A 12,311-nucleotide genomic window follows, 5' to 3' on the forward strand; every position below is an offset into this window, starting at 1 on the left:
CAGAGTCATGATGCTAAATCCACAGTAGCATTTCCATTCAGTCCCTAAAGTCTGTCTTATGGGGGGAAAATGCATTATAAATATTAGGATGATCAGCTAGGTATGACATCTGAGCTCAATTTAATTATTGATCAAATGTCACTCATTGACTTTAGGTGATAGGTTAGGTTGAATATGGTGTAGGCGTACCATACCCCTGTATTCTTATGAGTGGAACCTTTGCAGTTGCATCACTTTGTTCTCTCATCCAAAACCACAACCCATCTATTTCATTAGCTGCTACCAGATAATTAACTAGAGATACCTTTAATTTTAAGAATGGATATCTCCACGCTTGACTCTTTTGATTTTTTGATTTTTCTTTTTTCTATTTTGGGTGTAAAATCTGCACAGATAGCTGAGCGCAAAGCATTTTGTATCAAATTACTAAAGATATCTGGGAAACCAATAACAAATTAGCTCACATGTTTTCTTGTTTACAGGTATCCAACTGGTTTGGAAATAAGAGAATCCGGTACAAGAAAAACATTGGAAAATTCCAAGAAGAGGCCAACATGTATGCTGCCAAAACTGCAGTCAGCGCTGCGAATGTGTCTGCACATGGAAGTCAAGCAAACTCGCCCTCTACCCCGAATTCTGCCGGTGAGTCTAAGGACCACAACAGACCGGTCATAATAATAGTGAATTCTGTGTATTTCCATACATTGGAGAAATGGGAATGCACTCAAACTCATAGTTGTGAGTGTTGCTAGAAATTTTAAATATAGCCAGAGAGATTTACATTGCCATTGGTGAGGAATTACCCAGCTGGGTGGTGGTGGTGGGGGGGGGGGGGGGTTAGGGGTTAGGGTTGCGGGCGGTGGTGTTTTCACTGGCGACAAATTCACTGATGTATACAAGTAGTCTTGTACCGAATCAACAGAGACAGCAGCTCTTGGTGAGCATACTGCTCAGGGAAAATACGGGTGAAATTAAAAAAACAATGGTTAATCTACAGTAGGTCCTTGCCGAACCGTGTGAAAGCTCCATGCTGAAGCTCTCATGGCAGTCTTCAGGAGTTTCTGTGTTTAAGTTGACCTTCTTGAGGGGAATGATGGTGGGAGGACCGCATTTGCTTTGCGGTAAACTAGAAACTGTTGACAGGGCGGTTGGCAATTATGTCTACGGTCAGAAAAACACCAAACAGAGTCTATTTGGGCAAAGGCAAATCTGTGTGGGCTGGCCGCCCAAATAAAGTCAGTGTATGTGAAACACTTTAATAATCTCTCGTACAATATTATGCTACATCGTCAGAAGAAGAAAAACATGTATATATCTGCCTAGAGAGGACTTCACAGTCGTTGATACATGTGTTCTTTGATATCTCAGAAATGATTTGTACGATAAATGATAACTTTGTGTGCCTGGTCATGTACGGGCATCCGTGTGCTGAGCAACCAAGTCCACCTTTAAATGAGTTAGCTTTGGCGTTCGCACAGCTTCCCGCTCTACAGCGCACACGGAAATCGACACTGAACCAGCGGAATCCTGCGAAATGAAAAGCGGAGTTCTTACGCTACGATCAAAACAGCTTCAAACCCGTTACGCTCTACGCGTCGTGCTCCGACTTCGTTATACGGTTGCCTTCACGGCTCAGTAGTCTTATCAAAAACGCGCTATGATCAAAGATTAGCTAACCTGGGCCCCGCGCCAAGTAACAAGTCTCTTGTATTTTCATGTGCCTCTAATGAATCCTTCACTCTTCACTAATAAAGCCTTTTCTCTAACGCTGACTTAACTTCCTGCGATGCTCTTTGCGCGTACCCAGACGTATGTGTGCAGTCATCCTCGTAATGCGCTTCGCCATCGAAGCCGTCTGTAAGGAAAATACTCCCTTTGTCTAGTCCGTCTCCCGCACGTCATTAAATTGATGATTAGGCACGAGCCTTTTGTGTTATGGCGAGCCATACGGGGAGACATAAACTGCCTTTTATTATGGATTTGTTGGCATTTTATGTTAGGTTTGGCTACAGTTCCTTAGCACCTGTGGATTTTTCTTTTTTTTTTGGACCATTAGTGAACTTCCATTGTTTTCAGCTGCTTAGTAAAGACTTGTGCCACCAGCAGTGGAAGTGGCCCTCACTCCACTTAAAGTTTGGTTATTAATCGAGTTCAATGTTTCTGTAAAATTTCTTAAGATCGTCAGCTTTTCTTTATTTGTGTTGTTTGTTTTCAGTGTGCAAATATAAACTGAGCATCAAAAGGAATGTGCTTGTTAAATGCAAAGCAATCTCCAAAAACTGAAATAAATGAATATAAAAAGATAAAAAATAAAAAATAAAAATGAAAAATTTAGGTTTAGGTCCCTCGGTACATCGTTTTTTTTAAAGTTTTTTTTTAAAGTAATGTCTTTTTCTCCCCAATCTGGAAGGCCCAGTCATATCGTGTCAGCATGCAATGCTAGTCACTGCTTTTTATCACACCAACGCCATGAAGAGCTACATGAAAGGCAGGATGTGAGGTCACAGGACAGGAGTTGTGTACCGAGTAGCCACTCCTGCTCAACCTGTCGCACTTGGACCTCCCCATTGATTAATGTGTTGCTCACAACGGCTTATTTTTCTGAATTTCTGCACCACGCTCACTGACCTCTATATAGGAGGCCAACACAGAACCTTGATTCTTCACTAATGAGTTATCAGCTCCACTGTCAGTAAGATCATCTGAAGAGTACCTGTCACCAGTCTCATTCACCACGCAAGTTAACATTAACATTGGCCATAACTCGTGGCCTTGGTCATTGGTGGATTGCGTTTCACTTAAAATTTGTGTCAGTTTTTGGCTATGAATCCCCCAGACAGCAAGTGCCATTAACACACCAATGTTACTAGTTTGGCTCTCTTTATCAGCAGGGTATATTGATTTCTGCGTCATTTTTTTATTTTGAATATTTCCCGCCTGATCATGTCAAATGTTTAGAACTTACTTCACCTGCCCCTAACTGCCTTTCTGAATATACATATATTTTTTTTCACAAAATACAGTTAGTCCATCGTCAACTAGTCGTCAGTTTTTGATGCTCAGTATATAGTGCATCATTTAATAACAGGAATATCATCTGTATTCCTATTTTGGTATTTTATACCATTACCCTGCATTGATGCATCATACCTATTCAGACTGTAGCATATCTATATTTATCTATTTTCAGGAAGTATTATGATTTTTTATTGATTTCGTATTATCATCTTTGTCATGATGGCTGTTAGCTTTTTGTGCAGATCGGCACAGGTTCACCTGCGCCTGCAGTGGGTGCCTCTCTTAGCCTCTTCCATTTCTCACTTGGCCAAGGCCTTCTCTCTGATCTGCTCCCACTAACCGCTACCTGCCAACCGCTGACACCAGACCCTCTTGCTTGTGCATGGCGGCCTCCTGCGCCCCCCGCCCCCCCCTCCCTCCCCTCGGGCGGGGCCACATGACTGTTCCTCCTTCTCTCTGTGATTCCGGTGCTCGCTCTCTCTCCTTCCAGGTTCTGCTGGTTCTTTTAACATGTCAAATTCCGGAGACTTGTTCATGAGCGTGCAGTCACTCAATGGGGACTCCTACCAAGGGGCCCAGGTTGGAGCCAACGTGCAGTCGCAGGTAGGGATCCGCTGCAGGTCAGCTGCTCTGCTCAAGGCCGGGCCTCCCTCCCCCATTCGGACAAACGCCTCTCCCCCCCTCCCCAAAAACCACCATCGACTCACCATTGAATCACAGGTGGAGGACGCAAATGAATGGAAGCACGAGAACGGAAGGTTTGGCTGCTCCACTTCAAATGTTTGAAGGAAACCAGAAGTTTTTGAAATGCTACACTCCTTGTATTTTCATCTCATGAGTTCTCAGTAAATTCTGCAAGCTAATAGGCGCGAACTTACAAACGGAACAAGGTCAAGACTAGGGTTTGTAGATTTCAAGCCAGACATTTGTATGAATTGTTGTCACAGGCTTGAGTGAAGGGTGAAATTATAATGCCTTTAATGTGACTTAATGTTTTCAAAGTTTGTGCATTACCTGTTAGGGAACTGGTCATTATGGTCTCGACCACAGTTCCCAGTCAACATGTGAGTCATGACTGAGGGTAACATGATTACATTAATCAAATAAACATTTAAGTTGGCTAGTAATGTAAGATTAGCAGAAAGAGACGAACTTAGGAGCAATAAGCTTTTAATAGCGGAGTCTACCGCAAAGGCAGTTGGTAAAAGTGTTATCCCATATAGGGTTCAATAGCGAATATAGTTCAATAGTGAATATGAGGGTTATTTTATAATAAAGCTAGTTCTGTAATACAGAACAAATTATTGAGCACCTTGAACCGCACTTTGAAAAAGAAAATGTAACAGAGTGTGCATTGAGGTGGTCCGCTTGCCGCAGCTGTGGTTTGATCATCTGACATTGCTTTAACATTAAATGAAGGCATTATAGGGTGGACCTCTTGATGTTTATCCTCAAAGGAAAACATGCACTTCTGCACAGATGTTCCTGCTCCAATTAGATAAATGTCTGAAAGCAGTGGATATTCCATTACTATGCAGGTGCAAGTTCCATTACTATACAGGTGCATCTAAATGAAACATGTTCTGGTTTTTTTTGGATAAATCAAAGGTGTTTATATATGCAGCAGCAAATGACAACGCTCATTGTCTTATTCATTGTCATAAAGAATCTGTTCAATTTTACTGATGCCTCAAAAAAGTTTTGTTGTAAAACTTATTGTATATTGAGTAAAATTATTATTTGTGTTTATATTAGAGTCTGCAGTAAAACAAAAATGTGCTTGCCATTTAAAAACAAGCTTGGTCCAAGTGAGATCTGTGTGTGATTTTCTTCGTTTTTTCCCCCCTGTGGAACAAAATGTATAGTTTTCATGGTGCCGCTCGCCATCCACCATCTTCCGTCACCTTCCCTGTCTGCTGCAACCTTTCTCGTTCTCTGACGCCCTTGTAATCGGGAGTCTGTCGGTGTTTCTCTGTGTTTCAGGTGGATACCCTTCGCCATGTTATCAGTCAGACAGGCGGATACAGTGACGGACTCGCGGCCAGCCAGATGTACAGTCCGCAGGGCATCAACGTAAGAAAAATAAGCTTTTTTTTTTTTTTTTTTCTTTTTCTTTTCCCCGGTCCCCCCCCATCCTACCAATTATTTCAAAGCCATAGGGCTCGGAGTGCCACTTAGTCGGACTTGTCTTAGCTCGGCGGTCGGCTAGTTGATTGCTTCTGTTTCGGTGGCGCCGCGGGCGGCGCGGAGATGGGGCGGCCTTTTAACGCAGGCAGCTGGCGTCCACGCCTGTCAGAGCCAATCAGCGTTCGCGCGCCACCTGCGGCCACGCGCCCCCCTCGCCCCGGGAGGAGCCGCCAAACAGGTGACACCTAGCGCGACGCCAGTCCCGCGCGTGTCGCCAAAGAGCCAGACTGTGGTTCCCTCCGAAGGGGGGGACCGATGGCTACGAAGCACTGAGGACAAACTCGGAGTGGCGATAAAAAAATATCCAGCGGAAAGGGGACGGGGGGCGGATGGAGGGGAGTGGGGGTGAGGTGGGTGGGGTGGGGTGGGGGATTTGGGGGGGGGGGGGGGCGTCCTCCCGTTTGTGTATCCGGGGGGGACCCCGGCGGCTGCGGCTAGCATGGAAATTCACGCCGACAAGCTGTGTCGCAGAGAGGGAAATCGATAAGACAGACACAAGGAAATCTGAGCGCGGGCTCGGGACAGCAATCCCAGCGCATCGCTCAGATCAGGCGCCCGCCGTCGTAATGGCGTTGACAGCGAGCCGCCGCGAGAGCGCGGCCGCAAACGGGGATGCGTTCCCGCCCGCCCGCCCCCCCCCCCCCGCCCCGCTCTTCGCTCGCTTTGACCGTTTGCACCAAAACGAAAGGAGATTTCTCCTGGATAAAAAAAAAATATGCTTGTATTCCTATTCTTTTCTTTTACCTTTCTGTTCTGCTTCTGTTACCCTGCGTCCAGGAGAAGGCCGCCTTTGATAGACCTGAGGGAACAGTTAGCGTATGCGGGCTCTTTAGCCGCAGTCGACTGTCGTCATAGATACTGTTAGCCCTAGATGTAAGCAAGCCCCTTCACGTTAGGCACTTTCAAATTACCCTCATGTATTTGGCAACAAAGCCTCGAGATTATTCAAATGATATGCGTTTGATATAGAAAATTATGTCTCACTATTATCAAAGGGCATTTAAGGGAAATACAATGACGGGATTGTGTTTTTTGCATGATCGTGTACGAAGGGCACCATTGTCATCACTTTTTTGTATTTTTTGTTGTCAGTATTACAGTGTTATTTTTGAAGGGGAGATAATCTGTAATGTTTATGATTTAGGCTGATTTTATTATTAAATTAGGCTATAGTAGTAAGCCTTGGATAAAATATGAAGTGTTTTTTTTTTTCCTTTTTTTATGTTATTCGGTGATTATCTTCCTGTCATGAAAAGAAGCCTCATAGACATTCTTTCAGATTTAGATTTTCCTCAATACTAGTTACCCTTCAAAAAAAAGTATTTTTAAAATTCAATACTTACAGAAACACGGGCTTATTGTCTTAGAAATGTCAAAAAAAATTAAGTGCCTCATGATATATTTTCGTGATCGGCCATTCTGTCCTCTCGTGATTCTGTAAAAGATTTTTTTTTCTGTTTTTAAATAACACGCACCGCGGTGTCGAGCCCTATAAATATTCATGAGGGTTGGTGAAACCACTCAGCTCTAAAATGGAATGTCGTGACCCTCGTTTATGTCCACCAATTTACAGAAAGAGAGTAAGGATTTCAGTATGTGCTTTTTGTAAAATTATTCCCTCCCATTGTTCTGTTGGTGGTAATGACCAAGCTAACGTGCAATGTATTTACGTGGTCTTCCTCTGTCTTAGAACAGTAATTATGGCTTTGAAATAAATGTAGAGTGTCACAAAAGCTGAAGATGTTTTAAGATTTTTTTCCCCTCTCATTTTGTGATTACAGTCTGCCTCTACCTTAAATAACAGGCTTTGAAATAAGAGGCTGCCAAGGGCCATTCTCTGGCTTTTTCTGATGGCATGAAAATTGCTATTAATGTCCCAAATGCTCTTTAGCAGGCCTGTCTCGGGGATTTGAAATGGCATCCATGTTTCCCATTGTACTTTTATTCCATTCTCCAATGTGATAATTTGCCATCTTTGATTCCCCCCACCCCCCACCCCCCCCCCCTTCCATTGGCTGTCGTGCGAGTTTTGTTTTGGAGAGAGCTTGATACGTTCTCAGTTTCGTAATTTGTGTTTGTCTTTCATGAAACTCGTTCTCTGACAGGACGGCTAAATGCCCCCTTTTAATTATGCATCTCTCCGAGGATGCGTTTTAAGACCTATAATTAGCGCAGTGCATTCGAACAATGACTCGCGCTAGTCCTCCCAGCAGTGTAAGACCGCAGCGTCTTCTTTTGGTTAAGATGATTTTTTTTTTTTTTTTAAAACACAGAATCTTAATTTCTTACCACAAATATTGTTTGCACTTTTTTTCGTATCTGGAGTGTTATGTTAATTTATTGAAAATATTTTGGAATGCCCAATATTGTCACTAGCATCCCATTAGCGCTCAGAAATTGAATAGATGTATTTTTATTATTATTTTAACATTTAAAAAATGACATGTGGGTGAGACAGCAGTAGAATAAAAAACTGTAACTGTCCAGCCCCCCCCTACCCCCCCAAAGCATGGAAAGAGAGTCACCAAGACGGCATGCAGAGAGCCCCCGCCCCCCCCGTGATGTCAGTACGCGGGCGATATTCGCGATGAGTCGAACGGGCGAAGCGGCGTTCGCTCCCGGACTCAACCCGTCTCCTCTCCCTTCGTCTCCGCAGGCGAACGGCGGCTGGCAAGACGCAACGACCCCCTCGTCAGTGACCTCGCCCACGGAAGGACCCGGAAGCGTTCACTCCGACACCTCCAACTGATCCCTCTCAACGCGGCAACAAAAAAAAACACGCCCCAACGACAAACAGCAACCGCCTCGCCAGCAATCCTTTCAGACCGGAGGTCAACCCGCCAATAGCGAAAATAGCATTTCCCTCCGTTTCGGGAGCACTGTAGATAGGCAGAAAAATGAGATGATCATCAGTACTGACAGTTATTCATGGTTATTGTCTTGTCTCTTGGTAAAAAAAAAAAAAAAACAAACAAAACTAAACAAATAAAAAATCTCCCTCCTTCATCATGACTTACAATCCCGCCGGGGTTTTTCACAGCAACAACAACAACAGCAAGAACGACAAAAAAAAAAACGTTTGTACAGTTTTTTTCACCATGCATACAGAGGATCAAGGTTACCTTGATGTAATTATTTCAGTCAAAACTATAGATATAATTAAACAGACAACCCTTATCTTTAGATTTAAAGGCTTTCACTCTACCTCTCAGCTAAAAAAAGAAGAAAAAAACTAAAACAAAAAAAAAAATTAAACTTTTCTGTTCTAATTTTTTGTTACCACTAGCAGATAGTACCAGGTCACCCTCATCTTTTCAGATGTTCAATTTTTTTTTTTTATGGACACTCTTCTGTTAAGCTGTATTACATATCTGGCCCTGAACATGCATTTGACCATAGTCACCCCCTGAGCGAAAAAACGTAGTGGTGAAATGAAAAAAGAAAGAAAGAAAGATGGGCAATTCTATATTTTGCATGGCTTATTGTAGCAAAGGATACGTAGCTGCACAAGTTCTCATTGGCTTCAGAGGAAAAGCAGAGGGCTAGACTGAACCCACTAGGAAGAATACAAAAGCAAAACGTGCCATTCAGCCCAACCCAGCTTACAGTTTGGATTCTCCTGTGCTCTTCTCTGAATGTGGGACCTAGTACCACAAGTCTCAAGTCTGAAATTCGGGAATCTCACTTGAATTCCACTGGCTTAAAAGTCTGAGAAACCTTTTTCGAGCCCTGCATATGTGCACATATACATTTCCACATAGATATACGTATTAATTTTTCCGTTTGTTCATGAATACCAGAATGCATTTGACTTAAAAGCCGACAGTTAAAAAATCACAAAAAATTTAAAGTGACCTGTGGGTATCCTTTCTCAACCAATGTCTGGTAGAGTATACTGTGCTCATACAAAATATGAGTTACAAACCTTTCGCAGGTATTTGAGAAATCCAGTGTAGCCTTGAAAGGTCTTTCTGTCTATAAAACCAAAAGCCAGCATTACCATTAATTATGTAATCACATATTCTGGTCATATTGTAAACTGCAGTCCTCAGTCCAGTCCAGTTCTGTGATGTCCGTTCTTAATTATGTATTTTGCTGGGCTGTCACTGAGTTGGGAAAAAAAAGTACTAAGTGTTCCCTTGAAATTGTGCATCGGTTTATCTCCCTGCAAAATGACTTTAGTTTTGTCTCTGCCGTAACAGAGACCACCATTCTCACAGAAATGAAAGTCATCCAATATTTGCTTTTGCTAATCAAAGGATGCGTGTCCATTCAGCTGTACACATCAGTGATGCAGGGCACGAATGACTGAAATGAACTAATTTAAATGGATCTCGGTGATTAGAAAGCAATTTTGCTACCATTTAAACTACACGTTTTTCATACAATCCTTATGCAATATCACAAAGGGAATCATTTGTATTAAGAACATCCATTATTACCACTATACATCAGAGACATTTATAGCCAAAATGCTGCTGTTAACCAAAACAATTATGTAATAAGTGCGAGAAAGTGTTTTTATTCCGGTTTTTACAAAACGTTGAACAAGATATGTGGTCATTAGTTACACTGCTTGTTTTGCGTTGTTGCGCAAATCTCTGTGCATCCCTCTTTGTTCACTGTCAGTGCTGGTGCTATGAATTAACTGAAAAATCATATGAACTGAACTTGAAGTGAAGATTACGTCAGGAAATTCAAGTTTGCTTTTTTCATCCGCGGCAGCATGTTTTACCAGAGTCAGTTTAACTACAGAAGCGATTAAACTTTTTAGATTGAAGCTTTCCTCCGAGCTCTCCTTTTTCAGGTACCAACAAGGCAGAGCTGTCACACAATAACCGTGAAATAATATTTCAAGAAATAAAAGACTTTATTTGTATTTTTTCCCAACAAGGGATCCAGATTCAACCAATTCCAGCACCAGAAATAGAAATTCAGTCTGCAATAAACCTTCCCAGCAAATCTGTCCATTTAGCAAACAAATCTGAAATGTGAAATGCATTTTCTCTCGCTTTCTTTTTTTGTCTTATGTTTTTTTATTGACGTTTATGTACACTATTGTCGAGTTTACCCAGCTGCAGATTGCCTCCTTGCGCAGTTTTGCATATCCATACAGACCATTACTTTGATACCAAAAACTGCAAAAGTTAAAAAGTTTAAATTTCTCGGCATTGCCAGCTTTATTAGCAGTACCTTTCTTCGTTGCTTGAAAATAGCGTCTTGTTATCTGTCATACTGAGGAACGTTTTTTAGGAATGTTCTGGTATTCTCAAAACCAAAAACACAGCCAGAGTTCTTGAGTGTTTATATAGAAAAAATAAAAAATAATAATGGAAAAACACCCGTATGGCACACGTACAGAAACTGTTTGGATATATTTTTTACATCACCATGCTGTGAGCGACAACACATATTTCTTTTTATTTTATTTTTTAATGTTTTTATTTGCTTTGTTACAGTACAGGACTACCTACATTTTGTTTGTTCTCATATGTGAATTAGCTCAAGAATGCTCTATATATGTAGATGTGCACCTTTGTCCTTGTTTTGCTTTGTTGAAAAGGGACAGTATCCATTTTTCAAATAAATGCAGCTAAATATTTTATAGGCAAGGGGAAAGGGGGTGTGCTTGCACATTTGGGATATTATCTACAAGATTTACTTTGTACATTCTGGTGCATCTATCGGAACTTCTGGAAATGGATACTGTCTTGTCAAGGTGATGTGAAAAGTTAGTTTCAACATTTAGTCATGTATTAGTGTTTTAACGAGACCAAATCCTACTCATAATTATTATGCAAAATCAGAAGGTAACTGAAACCTGCCACCTCTAGGTGATTAGTACATCACAGCACAGCTGTTGTGAGGTCAAAGGAGGAGTCTATGTAAAGAACTTCTATTTGTCTGTTGACAGTTCTAAAAAAATACATTTTACATATTGTGGCTCTGAATAATTTCATTAATATAAATAATCAATATTGGATTACAGAAATATTATGTACTCTATTAAGAAGTCATTTTTTAGCCTGTAGTAAGGTATATTACAATTCATCCAGGAAATCCTTTACCTCAAAATGGCTGCATTTATAATTTGAATCCTCAGATGTTCTGTACAGCTGTATTTTTTGGACTAAGATTTTACTTTTGGGGTGTACTGCTCCATTCGTATAATGTTGGAAGGTAGTTTTTCACAGAAAGTAGCAGACTAATAAAATGATTATATTTTGCTGCCCAGTATTTGCCAACCTCCCCCTATCTGTATTCTAACGAAATCCTAAAACTGTTTTTCATCATAGGGTCCTTGTGTAAAGGGGGGAAATACATTCTTCTGATTTTGAACTGTACTTTTCACATTGCCTGTCCAATATCACGGTATTATTAAAAGCTTCATGTAATGATGCTTTTAGTTTTTGCAGAAAAAGAGAAAAAGTATATATAAAAACGAAAAAAGAAAAGCTGAGCGATTTTTAAAACATCAAATGTTTTCTTTGTTGCATGTCTTTTGTTCTTTCATAAAATACTGCAGTGTTTTTGAATGTTTCTTCTTTTTATAAAGATTTCAGAGTGTGAAATCGGTGAGCCGTTCTCTGGCCCAGTTTTAACTTTTACGATCTCTGCATATGTAAAAAGATATGAAATGGAAACACAAAACTAGTGTCTTTTTGATTCCGACTTAAAACTCCTTGTGTTCTGTGGAGAAAAAAAAACTAACAAGGTGTAGGTTTTATGGTCTCTTCATTTGTACTGGTAATGCATATTCCAAATAAATAGTTTCTTTTGTTGCATAAATGTATTTTGTCTTTTTTAACGTTGTAATTAGTCATAAATGTTTTCTTAATATTATGTTAATATATTTGAAAATCCTTAAATATTTTTCACATTTTTTCACTGAAAACATTTTCATGAAATTCCAACTATAACTAATTAAATATAACTATTTTATTGTTAATAAGTATACATAATTACTCATGAAGGCAGCCTCTGCCCAATATAACCAGATTCTTGCAAACGATCAGTGCTTTTATTCTTAAACACTATATTTTCCAAAGTTTTCAGGCATATAATCCTATTAACACGTGTCCTATATAAACATGTTCTGCATTTAT

General features: G+C 40.7%; 1 protein-coding gene across 4 annotated transcripts in view; it reads left to right on the forward strand.

The window, feature by feature from the left end:
* pbx1b (pre-B-cell leukemia homeobox 1b) overlaps positions 1-11,990 on the forward strand; it is an 80,777-nt gene extending 68,787 nt beyond the window's left edge. For 2 of the 4 annotated variants that reach the window (XM_035414909.1, XM_035414910.1), the window contains 4 exons: positions 483-642; positions 3,509-3,621; positions 5,002-5,091; positions 7,862-11,990. In XM_035414909.1, coding sequence (XP_035270800.1) covers positions 483-642; positions 3,509-3,621; positions 5,002-5,091; positions 7,862-7,954 — 456 coding nt within the window. In that variant the 3' untranslated portion in view covers positions 7,955-11,990. The remainder of the gene's footprint in view (positions 1-482; positions 643-3,508; positions 3,622-5,001; positions 5,092-7,861) is intronic. The other 2 variants (XM_035414911.1, XM_035414912.1) reach the window with 1 other exon arrangement.
* The last annotated feature ends 321 nt before the right edge of the window (positions 11,991-12,311 follow it).

This window comes from Anguilla anguilla, chromosome 4, assembly GCF_013347855.1.
Source record: "Anguilla anguilla isolate fAngAng1 chromosome 4, fAngAng1.pri, whole genome shotgun sequence".
In the NCBI taxonomy this organism is placed as follows: Eukaryota; Metazoa; Chordata; class Actinopteri; order Anguilliformes; family Anguillidae; genus Anguilla; species Anguilla anguilla.